At 39.7% G+C, this 17,486-nt stretch overlaps 1 protein-coding gene across 1 annotated transcript in view; it reads left to right on the top strand.

The window, feature by feature from the left end:
* PLCZ1 (phospholipase C zeta 1) overlaps positions 1 to 17,486 on the top strand; it is a 55,578-nt gene that overhangs the window by 13,968 nt on the left and 24,124 nt on the right. The window contains 5 exon segments of the mRNA XM_068141895.1: positions 845 to 989; positions 5,538 to 5,690; positions 12,004 to 12,225; positions 15,177 to 15,333; positions 16,909 to 17,025. Of these exon segments, the coding sequence (XP_067997996.1) occupies positions 845 to 989; positions 5,538 to 5,690; positions 12,004 to 12,225; positions 15,177 to 15,333; positions 16,909 to 17,025 (794 nt within the window).

Genomic DNA, 17,486 nt, shown 5'->3' with positions numbered 1-17,486 from the left:
TCAGTGTCTCCAGAGAAGGACACTCCACAACCTCTGTGGGCAGCCTGTTCCAGAGTAAATTTAAGGTATTGGAGAAACTACTCCCTCTTAAAAATAAGGTAGCAGGGAGAACAACTGAGTTATGTGAATAGCCAACACAACCTGATTCTGTAAGGGTGATTTTGTCATTTTAAAGTAAAATAATTCTCAAACTTGCAGACTAATCCTGGAAAAGTAATAAAAATGACCTTCTAAACATCTATTCTTCTGTTTTAAGTGACAATTTCACAATATCACAGTATCACTTAGGTTGGAAAGGACCTCGAGGATCATCGAGTCCAACCCATCAACACAGACCCCATGACTAGACCATGGCACCAAGTGCCACGTCCGATCTCCTCTTGAACGCCTCCAGGGTTGATGACTCAACCACCTCCCTGGGCAACCCGTTCCAATGACGAATGACTCGCTCGGTGAAGAACTTTCTCCTCACCTCGAGTCTAAACCTCCCCTGATGCACATTTTTAGCCTCCTAAGGTCCTCCACATAATCCATCTTATGCCTTAACCCTCTAATAAAGTTTATTACCTAATGTGTCTAAGATAAACAACGGAAAACATAGATCTGCATAACACCTGTATAATTCAACAAGATTTATTTCCTTTTGTGATGGAAAAGTAGAATTTTATCTTTTTTTTTTTTAATGGTTATTATTCAATACACTTTTACTAAGGAATACAGAGACTTGTATAAGAAAGTGTGGCATCTTCTAACTGTAAAATCTTTTTCTTGTTTTATTTTCTTTCTTTCTTTCTTTCTTTTTTCTTTTTTTCCCCTTTTCTTTTGTTTTCTTTTTCTTTTGAAGTGCTCTCTTAAAAGGATGCCGTTGCCTGGAAATTGACTGCTGGGATGGCTTGAATGATGAACCTATTGTGTATCACGGGCACACTCTCACCAGCAAACTTCTGTTTCGTGCTGTAATTCAAGTGGTAGACAAGTATGCATTTGCGGTATGTAGATACACACACACACATATACCTATCTATATACATAAGTGTTTATACATATGTTTGTTGGTTAAAATGATGGTGGCTGGTGGTGAATGGTGCCACTTCTAGCTGGCAGCCACTCACTAGTGCTGTCCCCCAGGGATCAGTGTTGGGCCCCATCCTATTCAATATCTTTATGGATGATCTGGAGGAGGGGATTGAGTCCAGCATCAGTAAATTTGCAGATGACACCGAGCTGGAGGCAGGTGTTGATCTGTTAGAGGGTAGGAGGGCTCTGCAGAGGGACCTTGACTGGCTGGACAGATGGGCAGAGTTCAACATGATGGCATTCCACAAGTCCAAGTGCTGGGTGCTGCAGTTTGGCCACAACAACCCCATGCAGTGCTATAGACTGTGGTCAGAGTGTCTGGAGAGCAGCCAGGCAGAAAGGGAGCTGGGGGTACTGGTTGATGGTAGGCTGAACATGAGCCAGCAGTGTGCCCAGGCAGCTAAGAAGGCAAATGGCCTCCTGGCCTAGATCAGAAATAGCATGGCCAGCAGGAGCAAGGAAATCGTTCTGTTCCTGTATTCAGCATTGGTTAGGCCACACCTTGAGTACTGTGTCCAGTTCTGGGCCCCTCAATTTAGGAAGGACATTGAGACACTTGAATGTGTCCAGAGAAGGGCAACGAGACTGGGGAGAAGCCTCGAGCACAAAGCCCTATGAGGAGAGGCTGAGGGAGCTGGGATTGTTTAGCCTGGAGAAGAGGAGGCTCAGGGCAGACCTCATTGCTCTCTACAACTACCAGAAAGGAGGTTGTAGCCATGTGGGTGTTGGTCTCTTCTCCCAGGCAACCAGCACCAGAACAAGAGGACACAGTCTCAAGCTGCACCAGGGGAAGTTTAGGCTGGAAGTGTGGAGAAAGTTCTTCCCAGAAAGAGTAATTTGCCATCAGAATGTGCTGCCCAGGGAGGCTGTGGAGTCACCATCCCTGGAGGAGTGGATGTGGAACTTGGGGCCATGGTTTAGTTGTCAGGAGGTGTTAGGTATTAGGTAGTAGGTTGGACTTGATGATCTCTTGAGGTCTTTTCCAAGCTTATTGATTCTATGACTCTATGATTCTATGACTTTAACAAATCCCAGGGACATAGTTACTTCCAGAGATTCTCTGGGTGAATAAAAAAAAAGACAGACACAGAGAAAGTGCTTGTGGCAGTTGGTATCGAAGTAAATTAAGGAGAAAATCTGCTATCTGTTCTTGGTATCTTTTTTTAACTTCATTTAAAAGGAATGGTAAAAAGATTCTGCTGGGAAGGATTATAAACCAAACTTGATGCAAGGAACTCAGAAGATCTTACTCATCTTGTCAGGTGGAAATTTTGCTTGAGGTCATTTAAGCAGGAATGAATATAAAGTGAACTACTTCAGAATCAGTCTGTTTTAATCCTTCTTTATACCTTTTAATATTTTATTTTACTTATTTGTCTGTTGCTATCATGCTGTCTCCTATCCTATGCTTGAAATTATGAAACAGGAAATAGTTTGATTAGAACTGAGCTGGAGACTTTGTTTTTCATTTCCTCTCTTTTTATGTTGAAATCAAGGCCCGATAAAGGTTATCATCTACAGCTGTCTTTTAGTCAGATGTCTTGTTAGGGCAATGCCTCCTCTGGCTGTCTCTGGGAAAACAGAGAAAGCTGGACAGCTTTTGGCATTGTATCAGGGCTTTTTTTGTATACATTTCTGGCAAAATTCCTACTGAAATGAAGCCCTGGATGACTGTCAAGGTAATTCTCATATTCTAGGTCAGACTTATGTGGGTAAATGCATAATGTATATGGATGTTTCACACATATATATTCATAGTCTTCTCAGGGTTAAGCAAAGCTATATTTTTTCCTGCCCTGATTTCTATATAAAATTGAATTAATATTTTATTTTCAAACACAATTCAAATAAATATATGGGTTTATTTCACTCTTCTTCACAATGTCTCCCGTTTTTCCTACCAGCTGTCCGTCCAGGCTAAGGTGTGCTTCTAATAGTGGTCAGTAACAAATGCGCAGGGGGAAAGTGCAAAACCAGAGTAAACATAAAGTGATACTTCCCTTACAAATAGGCAAGTTAGGTCCTCCCTAAGCAAATATTTCATTCAGAGTATTTGTTTATATAGCCACCAGTATTCCTGACAACTGAGGAGGTTTATTTATGTAATCTAAATGGACATATCTCATCTGAGCTGTTCTTTAATTTTTGCTCAATTTTCTATTTCCTTTGTCTTGCTTGACTACTATGATAGTGTAAAGAGTCTGTGATACAATTAAAAAAATAATAATAGTTTGTTCATGCAAAAGCAAGGATTTCTGAGCAAACTCTAAGGATTCTGTCAGCATGAAAAGCAGTCAGATAAAATCTGTCATTACTTAAAGCAAAAGACATTTAATTCTGGTATACTCTCTCAAATGCAATCTTAGAACCTGCTGCCACATTTAAAACCAACCCAAAACAATTGTCTTCTCCTAACAAAACTGTGCAAACAATGAGGAAAATTCTGTGCATAAAACAAATTCTCTCCCTTGTAAACCAGAAAGGTTTTTAATCTGTGTCATTTAACGTAAAATGCTGGCTAAAGTTTAGATTTAGCTGAAAGCCAGTTTTGCCTTGTTTAGTATTGCGTTTTTGTGGTCCTTGAAAATAGATGCCAGCCATTATAGCAGCTATCACTAAAACATGTCAGGTGCAAATTTAAAGGTGTATGATCATAGAATTACAGAATTGTTTCTTTTCACAGTATCACAGTATCACAAAGGTTGGAAGAGACCTCAAAGATCATCAAGTCCAACCTGACACCCAACACCTCATGACTTCTAAACCATGGCACCGAGTGAGACGTCCAGTCCACTCTTGAACACCTCCAGGGATGGTGACTCCACCACCTCCCTGGGCAGCCCATTCCAATGACAAACAACTCTCTCTGTGAAGAACTTTCTCCTCACCTCGAGCCTAAACTTCCCCTGGTGCAGCTTGAGACTGTGACAAAGCTTCTGAGTCCTTCCCACACGTACATGAAAATTACCATTTTGTTATCTATTTTTCTTTTCCCTTATTTAAATTAATTTTCAAAACACTTAGCCAGCATTTCTAAAAAATGCATCAACCCAGTGCAATAGCTCCCTGGTAGGATGACCTATTCAATAGATTTCTAGAGGAGTTGTAATATAACACCTAGGTGAAAAAGACAAAGCAGATGTTAGGCCTGAAAAGGCTAAATATCTCTTTAATTTTGAAAAACATCAAAATGGTCACTGTTGATGTTTTGGAATGTCTTAAATCTCCTTTGAAATAACTCTTTTATTCTAACTAGACGATTTTTCTATGCTTTAGTCTATCTGGGAGGTTTTACCCCATCCTCTTTTTTTTTGGCAGTTGATATTCTAATTCCATTTTTTCTTTATGAGTTCATTTCTTGAGAACTGCTGTTTCAGACACCCAGAGGTAGTGCATCATTCCTTGGAAGCTCTGTGCATGAGCTGAGCCATTAACTCTGTGAGAAAGCCTGCTTTTCTACTCCCAGGTTATATGCTGCCCTCGTCATTTGAATCAGCCTGAGTTTTGGATGATTCAGCACATATTTTCTCTCTAGTTTCTTTACAGCCAACGTTAATCAGTGTGTTAAATGCCCCCAGTAAATTATTTTCTAAGGATTAGTGGGCAAATACCCTTCAATATGCACTTTCCAAAGATCAGCACAGATATTATCTGTTTTTTTGATGAAGCATTGTGCCCACTAGCTGGGTTTTTTCTTTCTCTCTATACTGCTAGCCTGCTTTAAACCCCCTGTAACTGAGGATGCCTTTTTTCAACTCTTCCTCCCTCTTCCTCCCCCTCCCCCTCCCAAGTCTTCAGCTGTGCTTCCTCTTTTCCATAAATATTGTGAGCTCTTTATTTATTAAGCTACTAAGTTAAAATCACAGAAAGTTAGGGGTTGGAAATGACCTCCACAAATCATTGAGTCAAATCCCACTGCCAGAACAGGGTCACCTAAAGTCACACAGGAACCTATCCAGGAGTGTTTTAAATGTCTCTAGAGAAGGAGACTCCACAACCTCTCTTGGCAGCCTCTTCCAGGGCTCTGTCACCCTGACAGTGAAAAAGTTTTTCCTTATATTCATGCAGAACCTCCTCTGCTCCAACTTGCACCCATTGCTCCTTGTTCTATCAGTGGCCATCACTCAAAAGAGCCTGGCTCTGTCCTCCTAATACTTGCCCCTCACATCTTTATAAACATGAATGAGGTCACCCCTCAGTCTCCTCCAAGCTAAAGAGCCCCAGCTCCCTCAGCCTTTCCTTATAATGGAGATGTTCCACTGCTGTCAGCATCTTTGTGGCTCTGTGCTGGACTCTTTCAAGCAGTTCCCTGTCCTTGAACTCAGGGGCCCAGAACTGGACCTGTATTCTGCAAGTTTAGAAAATGAAGGAAAATAGAGTTCACCAAGGGGAATTTTGTAAGATATTTTGTGAATATCTTTTTATGTATAATAAGAGAAGCATGCAAATTATTTTAACAGGTATCTGACTACCCAGTTGTTCTGTCTTTGGAGAACCACTGCAGCCCAAAACAACAGGAAATAATGGCAGACCATTTACAGTTTATTCTCGGTGACAAACTTCTTACTTCAACAATTGGTGATTCAGTGGTGACTGAACTACCTTCTCCTGAGGTAATAACATTGCTTTTTTCTCTCTGAAAGGCAGGGGGAAAAAAATCAGGTGGATTGAGTTTTTTAATCCTTTGAAATTGAATTTATGAAACTGCTCATCTGGAATATGAAATAGATTTCAAGTGGTACCAAAAAATAAGTACACCACATAAAAACCCCAAACCACCCAACAACAGAAAATATAGGAAAAGATAAAGATGAAGAGAAAGCGAACATTGATCCTTTGTATTGATAGGGAACTTTTTGTTTAGTGGAAAATTGTTTTCAGTGAAATGATGAAGCATGTATTTGTTAAAAGCTAACCTCCTAACATTTGTGTAAAGCCTTAGATCTTGCAGATCACATCAATCCATCTCTGGTGCTTTGGGTGCTTTAAAAGATTTGTTTTACGTACAGACAGAGTTAAGTGAAGTTTGTGGGTTGCAGTTTATTTTGTGTGGAAACGTGGCAGCTGTAGTAATGTGTCACCTTATTTTGAACCCTATTTACCAACACTGAATAAACCTGCATATCAAATACCAAGTAGCAACACTGAAATTATTCTGTTGTTGCTTTTTTTTAAACTATCACTTAATGCAAATTAAGCTATCACAATGTTGTTCATCTAGAGTAGTCCTATGTTGGACACATGGTAGTCTAAACAGAGAAAAGAACACCAGCCTTTAAAGACGACAGATTGATACACAGGAAAATATTATAGAAGTACTGCTGAGTCTGAACTCTGGGTCTGAGAGCTATGCAACACCTGATTAACTTTGGAAATCTCAAAATATTGAAGCATTATGTTATAAAGAGCATCTTTAACATTTCTGTTGACCTGTGATGTCCACATTTTAAAGTTAAACTGGACAATCTTCTGTCCTTCTCCCTCTCTTCCTTCTCTCTGAAATGAGATTTCTAGAGGTGTTCAAGAGGGGATTGGATGTGGCACTTGGTGCCATGGTCTAGTAGTCATAAGGTGTTGGGTGACAGGTTGGACTTGATGATCACTGAGGTCTTTTCCAACCTTGTTGATTCTATGATTCTGGTGGTTAAGGTTTAAAAGAGGAAACAAATCACAAATTTTTAGGGATCATTATACTTTGAACCAAAGTCTGGGGTCAGAGTGGCTGGAGAGCGGCCAGACAGAGAGGGACCTGGGGCTACTGGTCGATGGTAGGCTGAACATGAGCCTGCAGTGTGCCCAGGCAGCCAGGAGGGCCAATGGCATCCTGACCTGCATCAGGAACAGTGTGGCCAGCAGGAGGAGGGAGGTCATTCTGCCCCTGTGCACTGCACTGGTTAGGCCACACCTCGAGTACTGTGTCCAGTTCTGGGCCCCTCAGTTTAGGAAGGATGTTGACTTGCTGGAGCATGTCCAGAGAAGGGCAACGAAGTTGGTGAGGGGTTTGGAGCACAAGCCCTATGAGGAGAGACTGAGGGAACTGGGATTGCTTAGCCTGGAGAAGAGGAGACTCAGGGGAGACCTTATTGCTCTCTATAACTACCTGAAGGGAGGTTGTAGACAGGTGGGGGCTGGTCTCTTCTCCCAGGCAGCCAGTACCAGAACAAGAGGACATAGTCTCAAACTGTGCCAGGGGAGGTTTAGGCTGGAAGTTAGGAGGAAGTTTTACACAGAGAGAGTGATTGCCCATAGGAATGTGCTGCCCAGGGAGGGGGTGGAGTTGCGGTCATTGGAGGTGTTTAGGAGGAGGCTTGATAGGGTGCTTGGTTGCATGGTTTAGTTGATTAGGTGGTGTTGGATGTGATGATCTTGAAGGTCTCTTCCAATTTGGTTAATTTATTTTAATTCTATTCTATTCTATTCTATTCTATTCTATTCTATTCTATTCTATTCTATTCTATTCTATTCTATTCTATTCTATTCTATTCCATTCCATTCCATTCCATTCCACTCCATTCCACTCCATTCCATTCCATTCCATTCCATTCCATTTAAAATCTTCACTTTAATCTCGTCAGTGTGTCTGCATTCTGCTATTATATTTTTTTAGTTCCTTAGCTTGAAAGAATTTTTCTGAAATTCAAAGACATTATTGAAATGGAAATTCAAAGACATTATTGAAATGGAAACCCAAATCTACATTATTATTTTTATTTTGCCAACAGTGTTGGTGGAACTGTTTCATCAACTTCTGATCCATCACTTCTGTTAGTGCATAACATTCTCTCTTTCTCAGTGTGTTTTTCCCTAAGGCAGTGTTTCTCAGCTGGTGGCTTGAGACCCCTGGAATATAAAGTCAGAGAAGGCAATTAGATGGGTGTTGAACATTTTATTGCAAGCTAAAAACAAATAAATTCCCATTGTTCCAGTCTTTGCACATCATTCTCTTTCAAGGACAAAAGACTTTTTGTGACCTCTTGTAAAACAAATACATGCATACATACAAAAGAGTTATTTAGTCTTGCCACTGTTATCAATGATGTGTTATAGATATTTTATACTTTTGGTTTTTTCTCCATGTACTGAAAAAGGCAGAATGCAAATAAAAATGTGGGGGGAAAACACTGTAGCAAGGAAAGACAACACACAAAGTGAGTGGTTTCCTACAGAATTTGTCATGGAGGGACTGTTTTTTGAAGTTGTGTATCCAAACAATGTGCTGAAGTATTACCATAACATTATGTTTCCATAGCAGTGTTGTCAGAAGTATATTTAGTACATCTCCATAAATGTCTTAGTAAGCCAAAATATTTATTTAGATTGTAGCATTATACTTTTTGATATCACACTGTCCAATCTAGCTTTGCAACTTGGAAAAGTGTTCTGTACATCAGAAAAGAAAATAATTCTCTGTTAAATATGAAGGTTTCTTTTAAAGCTTTTCAAAGCACAGCTTCATTTAGTCTAATAGTTGTCCAAGGATCATATGTCCTCAGTAGCAAACACAGAATCAGCATACTGCATCTGAATCATGCAGTCACTGAATCACAGTTACTTTCTATGCAGTATGACCTTTACCATATGTTTCCTGTGATATAGGGAATTCATACTACTTCATATATCCAGAGCTCAGGGTTTTCATAAATTAGCTCTGTAGAATTTGATCTGAAAAACCATTGCTGGCTTCCATACTTATTCTTCACTTTAAGGTTTACTGTTCAGGTGAGATACATTCTACTGAACTTTTAATCTTTTTAAGTTATGTGAGCTGGAGCAGGTCCAGGGGAGAGCCACAAAATTGATCAGGGAGCTGGAACAAATCAGCTGTGAGGACAGGCTGAGGGAGCTGGTATTGTTCATCCTGGAAAAGAGGAGACTCCAGGGAGACCTAATAGCAACCTTCCAGTACCTGAAGGTGGTCTATAAGGATGCTAGAGAGGGACTGTTTACAAAGGCTTGTAAACAGGATAGGATGAGGGGCAATGGTTTTAGAGAAGAGTAAATTTAGATTGGGTGTTAGGAATAGGTTATTTACCTTGAGGGTGGTGGAACACTGAAACTGGTTGCCCAGGGAGGTAGTTGTAGCCCTATCCCTGGAACCAGCAGCTGAGACCCACACAGCAACTGCCCCCACCACTGTCCCCCAGTGGGATGGGAAAGAGAATTACAAGAAAAAGGCAAACCTCCATGGGTTGAGATAAGGAATTTAATAGAACAACACAAAACAGTAACAACAATTAGGAAGAACAGTAATATTAATTTTGAGGTCCTTTCCAACCTCTAATGTTCTGTGATACTGCAATTAAATGGCATATACAGTGAGGGATACAACAGAATCACACAGAATCACAGAATCACCAAGATTGGAAGAGACCTCAAAGATCATCAAGTCCAACCTGTCACCCAAGACCTCCTGCCTACTAAACCATGGCTTCAAGTGCTTTAGGTACTGGAAAGCCACTATTAGGTCTCCCTGGAACCTGCTCTTTTCCAGCCTGAACAATCCTAGCTCACTCAGCCTGTCCTTGTAGCAAAGGTGTTCCAACCCTCTCGTCAATTTTGTGGCCCTCTTCTGGATCCACTCCATCAGGTCCATGTCCTTCCTATCTTGAGGGCTCCAGACCTGTACACAGTACTGCAGCTGAGGTCTTACCAGAGCAAAGTGGCAGAATCACTTCTCTTGAACTGCTGCCGACATGTCTGGCCATTTTTATGTGATGCACAGACTATAATATTTAAGTAATTTTACATATAAGAGGCAGTAATAAATCCATAGAAAGGTTTTCCTTCTCTTCTGTACCATCATTTTTTTCAAGTTTTAGTATGATACCTTATCTATGAATAAAAAAATACAAGACTGAAAGTGGGTCGAGTTGCTTTTTAATATTGGGAAATATGAAGACACAAAGGAAAAATTCAGATCTCTTTGGAAGTATGAGTAACATTACTCATAGTAAAAATCTTCTAAAAATATCACAGAAAAAAAAAAATGGGTGCATCAATAAAAAATTAAGGAAATGTTAAAGGGCATCCTTATTCTGAACCATCAGTGCAGAGAGACTAATCAAATTTTCCACTAGCATGACATTGATAGATATTAAGCATAGGATATCTCATTCCACTGGCACACTGACAAACTACTCATACAAGATCTGAAGTGATAAGGGGGATTATCAGCAATGGGGATTGCAATGTAAATAAATGGAGTGTCTGTTTCTTTGCCCACAGCTCTACTTTCTATTATAAAGCTTTGACTTTATATGTTTCTATCATCCATGCTTTTCATATTTACTTAACAGAAACCTTAAAATACTATAGTTAGGACCTTTTCTTTGATGTGCAAGTGTTTGTTTCACATTTCTGAAATCTTCCTAGCAGTATAGCCTTCCTTTTCACTAGTGCATATGAAACTCAAGGAATATTTTTGTGGATCACTTCATCCAAGAACCAAAGTAACTCATGTTACTCTTTGGTAATTCCTCTGTATAAAGGTAGAGATAAATGTTTGCCACGTAATAACTGTTCTACTGTGAATATTATTTCCTACTTCTCAATGGAATTTATCCTTGTGGAATTTAAGTGCCTAGATGAACACTATCTTATTAGAAATAGTAATATTTAATTCTTTTCCCCTACATTCTGTATTATGGAAGTTGAAATGTCCATTAAAAAAATAAACTGCTTAGCAAATTACAGAACTCTCTTAATTTCCCAGACCAGGTAGAACCATAGAATCATAGAATCAATTAGGTTGGAAAAGACCTCAGAGATCATAAAGTCCAACCTATAACCCAATACTCATGACTAACTAAACCATGGCTTTGAGTGCCATGTCCAATCCTTTTGTGAACAGCTCCAGGGATGGTGACTCCACCACCTCCCTGGGTAGCTCATTCCAATGGCCAATAACTCTTTCTATGAAGAACTTTATCCCCACCTGAGCTTAAACTTCCCTTGGCACAGCTTGAGACTGTGTCTTCTTTTTCTGGTGCTGGCTGCCTAGGAGAAGAGACCAACCCCCTCCTAGTTACAACCACCCTTCAGGTAGTTGTAGAGAGCAATAAGGTCTCCCCTGAGCCTCCTCTTCTCCAGGCTAAACACCCCCAGCTCCCTCAGCCTCTCCTCACAGGGCTTGTGCTCGAGAGCTCTCACCAGCCTCATTGCCCTTCTCTGGACACATTCAAGTGTCTCAACATCTTTCTTAAACTGAGTAGCCCAGAACTGGACACAGTACTCAGGGTGTGGCCTAGCCAGTGCTGAGTACAGGGGCACAATGACTTCCCTTCTCCTGCTGGCCACGCTATTTCTGATGGAGGCCAGGATGCCATTGGCCCTCTTGGCCACCTGGGCACGCTTCTGGCTCATGTTCAGCCAGCTGTCAACCAGGGAAGATCTTCATGAGAATCCTCTGTGTAATAACATAACAAAAGTTTTAATCTGGTAGGCTAGAGAGGTGTGCAAAAATGCATTAATCAAAGAGGACAACAAATTTCCATCCACCACAATGCAAGTTAAAAACTATTCAAATTAATATCATATGCATGCCTATAAGTCTATGAAAATGAATTGATGCATAGTAAAAAAAAATGTACCTCCTATGTCTTAGCTGGTTATGACCCCTGACAAACACATAACTTCCTACCTTAATCTTGCACATGGTTTCAGCATCTGCATATCTTGGTGGTCACGAACCTTTTCTCCTGACAAGTCTTTAGATACTCCCTTTCTCTTGTGCTCTTTGATCCCCAGAGTCTGTTTGTTTTACTTGCTTTTGACTTCTGTCTCACTGATTTCTCTCTTCATTGTGTTACCTCATTTCATTATACACAACAAGCAGCTTTGCACGTGGTTTAAATTATGCCTAGATATGTAAACCTACAATTAATCCATACATGATTCTAGTTCTTACTGTTTAATTTCTTTCTACAGGCATTAAAGTTCAAAATTCTGGTGAAAAACAAAAAAGTTGGAACAATTGAGGAAGGTATGCTCAGGAGAAATACAGACTGCCGTGGGGAGACAGTGGAAGTTTCTGAATTTGAAAATTTGACTGATGATGATGAGATTGATGAAGAAGTTCTTCAGAAACCCAAGACTGTAAAAAGAAAAGGTGCCTCTAGACCTTCAAGTCCACCTCCAAAAAAGGCAAAGGTAACTTATCATAGCATTATAGAATCAATGAGCTCGGAAAAGACCTCAAGGATCATCAAATCCAATCTGTCACCCAAGACCTCATGCCTAAGCCATGGCACGAAGTGTCACGTCCAATCCCCTCTTGAACAGCTCCAGAGATGGTGACTCCACCACCTCCCAGGGTAGCACATTCCAATGGCTAACAACTCTCTCAGTGAAGAACTTTCTCCTCACCTCAAACCTAAACTTCCCCTGGCACAGCTTGAGACTGTGTCCTCTTGTTCTGGTGCTGGTTGCCTGGGAGAAGAGACCAACCCCCTCCTGGCTACAACCTCCCTTCAGGTAGTTGTAGAGAGCAATAAGGTCTCCCCTGAGCCTCCTCTTCTCCAGGCTAAGCAACCCCAGCTCCCTCAGCCTCTCCTCACAGGGCTGTGCTCAAGGCCTCTACCCAGCCTTGTTACCCTTCTCTGGACACATTCAAGTGTCTCAATGTCCTTCTTAAACTGAGGGGCCCATAACTGGACACAGTACTCAACTGAATTTAGGAAACACACACACATATATGTATGCTTATCTGTTTTTAAAAGATGGAATATATTATCTGAAAATAGATATTAAATGTGTAAGGTAGGCTTTAAAATTACTAATGGCAATATATTGCAAAATACTGTGTTTCAGCTTAAAGTTTCTGAGTTTTTCTGATTCTTACAAGACAATCCATGCCAGAGCATATTTCAGTATCCAACAAAATAACAACCCTTCCTTGTGTTCTCATCCTACACTTTCAAGTGCTTTGCTTACCCCAGATGTTCAATACCACAATACAGCTAAGATAAAGTTGCACAGCTGCTTTGTTGTTCTCAAAGCCCTCCTGGAGCTATACCTGGAGAACATTCATAGTAGTTCCTGACTATAAAGATCAGAGATAACTATTTCATCCCTCAGTCCACTAGTTTTGATTTGAAGGGTTACCATTCTCCTATTTGCTTCTGTTCTGGATTTATGGATGAAATTAGATGTAAAGTCCTGGTTGCACTAAAACATATTAAAATACTTAGAAGATATTTATATATTTATTTATTTTTATGTAGAGGCTTAACATTAAATACATTTTTTTTCCCCTGAAAAAAGTGTAAAAATCAGCAGCAATCTTCTTTTTGATAGCCAAGTTGAATTTGCTATTTTATTTTCTTTTATTTACCAAGTAGAAATCCTCTGATATGGAAATCTGTTTCTGCAACAGATTTCAGTTGACTTTGTTTTTTAAGTATTCAAGAAGCACCCAGCATCTGATCACTACTGCACATCATGCTCTGATTATCTGAATATGGATGGACTGGTGATGTTCCTCAAGGCTTGATGTTTTTGCTGAAATGCAGTATCTCTTCTTCTGTGTGTCTTTTCTCTCAAGTGACTTGAAGGTCAAGGTCTTTGCTTCTTCTCTTTCCATCTGCTATTGAGAGATAGTAGGGAAAAGTCTGAGTAAGGATTGAGGCCTCTTTCAACAGGAAAGGACAAATTTCGAGATAATGGCTTCATATACTTGTGTAGCATCACAGTATAGTCCAGAACATCTGTTACATACATCACATACATCTTGATCATCGTTAATCTAGTCATGAGGTCCGTGGTGACAGGTTGGACACAATGATCTTTGAGGTCTCTTCCAACCTTAATGATACTGAATACTAAATGCTGAATATCAATAGATGTCTAGTCATGCTTCATAGGCAGAAGAGAAAATGATTTCCAGGGTCCTATTCTATTGGAGTGAGTATATTTATTCTGAGATCTCACTATATTGCTCTGTTTGAGAGTGGGGAAGAATTTGAATCCACACCAAAAACGCCCTAGTAATGCTGTTGGCTTTGGCTGTGTCACTACCTTCCACATCCAGAGAGCTGTATTATTCAGCAGTTCTATCGCAGCAGATTCCTACTGTTCCTTATGACAGGAATCATCAATGCATCTGAACTTCATGCAGTGTAAGTGTCACAAGCAGGCGATCCTTATTGTTTTGTCAGACTTCCAAAGCTGTAATGGAATGTAAACATTAGCACCACCCGCTCTTTACTGCCTGCTTCCACTGATTAGCTCACTATTTCATCCTAAATAAAAGAGGCAGCATAGTATCTCAGTTTAACAAAGAGGACCCGGGTTAAATTTCAGTCCCTCCAATGTACAGCAGCCTTTGCTTTTGCTTGCTTTGGTAGTGGAGCATGAATAAACAAAGGCTTTGGCAAAAAAGGACTTTCCATCTTAATTTAGAACAGTGTTTTTCTGACTTCAGAGCACTGCTTGGAGGAACATACCTATGAATAATTTGCTTCAAATGATAAAATATTGTCCTGTTATTCTGCATTTTGCAGCTGAGTTTGTGCTGTTCTTGTGTAGGTTTTCCTGCACTTTCCCCCACGAAGTACTCCCTACCAGTATATCTTTTCTAGTACTTTATGTATTTTCAGATATATAGCCTCTCTATATATATAGGAATACAGTCATATGTTTTAAATGACTAATGTTAAGAGCCATGAAATATAATGTTAATTTACATACTAGACTCAGAAGCAGGGGATTATAAAGCTGTCCCACAGCACACTCTACTAGGAAGCATTGGAAGCATCTCTTCATTCATCTTACAATTGTTATGACGAATATAAAGGTAAAACATTAATTGCCTCTGACTATCTAACTGTCACTATGTTACACATAGATGTGAAGCCATGAGCTGGAAATTTGGCCTTTCCTGTTCAAAGAATACTCCATCCTTACTTAGAATTTTCCTTATTATCTCACTGACTATCTAACTCTCACTATAAAAATCATGTCTTTAGCTCAAATACATATGAATTGTGACAGGTTTTCCCATACTCTATCCCACCAAAAATGCTTCTTCTGAATTGTTAATAATAAAATATGTGTTGTTGTGGTGTCCTTATTGTTCCATTATTTTATATTATGATTATTAGAAGAAGAAGAATCAAATTGCCATTACATTGTCGGACCTTGTGATTTATACCCAATCGATGAAGTTTGTGAGCTTTGAGCATTCCCTAGATAATCAGAAGTGCTATGAAAATAACTCAATTGGGGAGTCTCAAGCACAAAGACTTCTGAAATACTCAGGTAATTTATTTTTTGCTTAATCAGAGAAAAATTACAGTGTTGCTATGGTTCACTGCCTAGGCATTGGAAGGGTTACAATGTTATGAAACACATGCTATCCAGTTTTATTAGTTTGGTTTTATAACATGGTTTCAGAAACATCTTGCCATTCATTCTGAATTTTTGTATTTCTGTTGGTTTTGTGAGGAAAATAGAAATTCAGCTTTGTTTTATCAAAACAAGTATTAACAAATATTAATAGTATACAAAATGTATTAATACCTTTTGGTTAATTGTTTTCTGCATCTTGATACGGAATAGATCCCGCACACAGCCCTTCCCCTGCTAGTATGGTCTGTAGTACCTGCTGGAGCTGGGCCTGCAGTGCCCTTGGCTTTGATGAAAACTGCAGACAAGTGAATCCACATTGACAGAATAAATAAACCCCACAGCAGGCAGTTTGCTCTATTGGACCAGATGTTTAATACTGGCCAATCTGGATTATTCAAAATTCATTCTGTGCTGGAGCATCTCCATCTGGTATAGCCAATACATTGCAGAATCTGCTGGTTTTACTCCAGCTGTCTGCCAACAGCTTTAGGGGACTGTTAAGAGCAGCAATCACTGACCATGAGAATGAAGTTTACCACAGGCTCATCCATTCATGGCCAGCCCAACTGTCACGGATCACTTTGTGGAGATGATTCAATGATTGGTTAGGTGAATGGTGCTGAACAGCACCAAAATAAGTAGGTTTTTGTGAGCCATCTATAGTCAGAGTCCTCTAGCAATCTAGTGAATACAAAATAGTTCTATTAAAAAAAGAAAAAAGAAAAGGAAAAAAAAAGAGAGATTGGGGTGAAGGGGATGATGAAAGGATCAGACTTTCTATTTAAATACTAAACAGGAACAGTGTAGGTAGAAGTCAAGTGAAGTTTTCCCCATCTGTGTAGTTTCTGCTTTTGTGGGAGGGAACACTGCCAGGAGGAAGAAAATCAACTCATTTGAATAGTTAACATGTTGTGAAGATTATAAATGAACCAGTTAAGTGTCTTTTAGAAATGTGTTGTTCACTGATCTTGAGATTATTCAGTTACTTTATTTAAACCTTAAAACAGCAATCAAGCTAAGATCATCTTGGGATGATTTTTCCCCCTATTGAACTGTTACAGAATGAGTGGACTTTTAATCACTTTCCTGGTTTGTGTGTTTTACTTTTGCATGAGAACATTGGATTTCAGTGTAAAAGTCCTGTATGTACCTAACAAAGAGGAACAGAAACATCATTTCCATGAAAGAATGATTCTTGGTTATTGAACTTTTAAAAAGTTTGCCCTACACACAGAATATGATGAGATTCAAACATATGCAAAATATGAAGGTTTTAAAGTAGGATTTTAACCATATCTCAAAGTGATACTAATGTTAACATGCATTAAAGAGTCCTAAAATAGAAATGCATTGACATGATATACTCATTATGCAGGAATAGCCCCCACACTGTTGCATCAGATTATTTTCATTGGTAGGTATTCAGGTAGAACTATTTTGTTAATAAAGTTTCTCTTATCAAAGTTTTATCATTCTGCTTTTCAGCTAAAGAGTTTGTTTCACATACTTCAAGATTCATTACAAGAATATACCCCAAAGGAACAAGAGCACGTTCTTCAAATTATAACCCTCAAGAATTCTGGAATGTGGGATGTCAGATGGGTATGTCATAGAATCATAGAATCATAGAATCATAGAAGGGCTCTCCAAAGGTCATCTTGTTCAACCCCTCTGCAGTAAGCAGGGGCATCCTCAACTATACCAGGTTGCCCAGAGGCTCTGTTGAGCCTCGCCTTGAATATCTCCAGGGATGGGGCCTCAACTACCTCCCTCGGCAACCTGTTCCAGGGTTCCACTACCCTCATGGTAAAGAACTTGTCCAATCTAAATCTGTTCTTCTCTAGTTTGAAACCATTGTCCCTTGTCCTGTGACTGCTGGCCTGTGTAAACAGTCTCTCTCCATCCTACTTAGACCTCCTTCAGGTACTGCAAGGTTGTGATTAGATATGTTTGCAGAGACTGTTGCATTCCAGGCTTTGCAGAGACTATAGCGATACAAGGACTTTTCTTTCCTACTGTGTTTGTTGTGTTGTGCAAGTTACCTATTTTCCTTCAGTGGCATT

This window comes from Melanerpes formicivorus, unplaced genomic scaffold (assembly GCF_026170545.1).
Source record: "Melanerpes formicivorus ecotype bairdi unplaced genomic scaffold, bMelFor1.0.p_v2 SCAF_8, whole genome shotgun sequence".
Lineage (NCBI taxonomy): Eukaryota > Metazoa > Chordata > Aves > Piciformes > Picidae > Melanerpes > Melanerpes formicivorus.
Note: the sequence above shows the minus strand (reverse complement) of the source record. Positions and strands in the feature narration are given on the sequence as shown.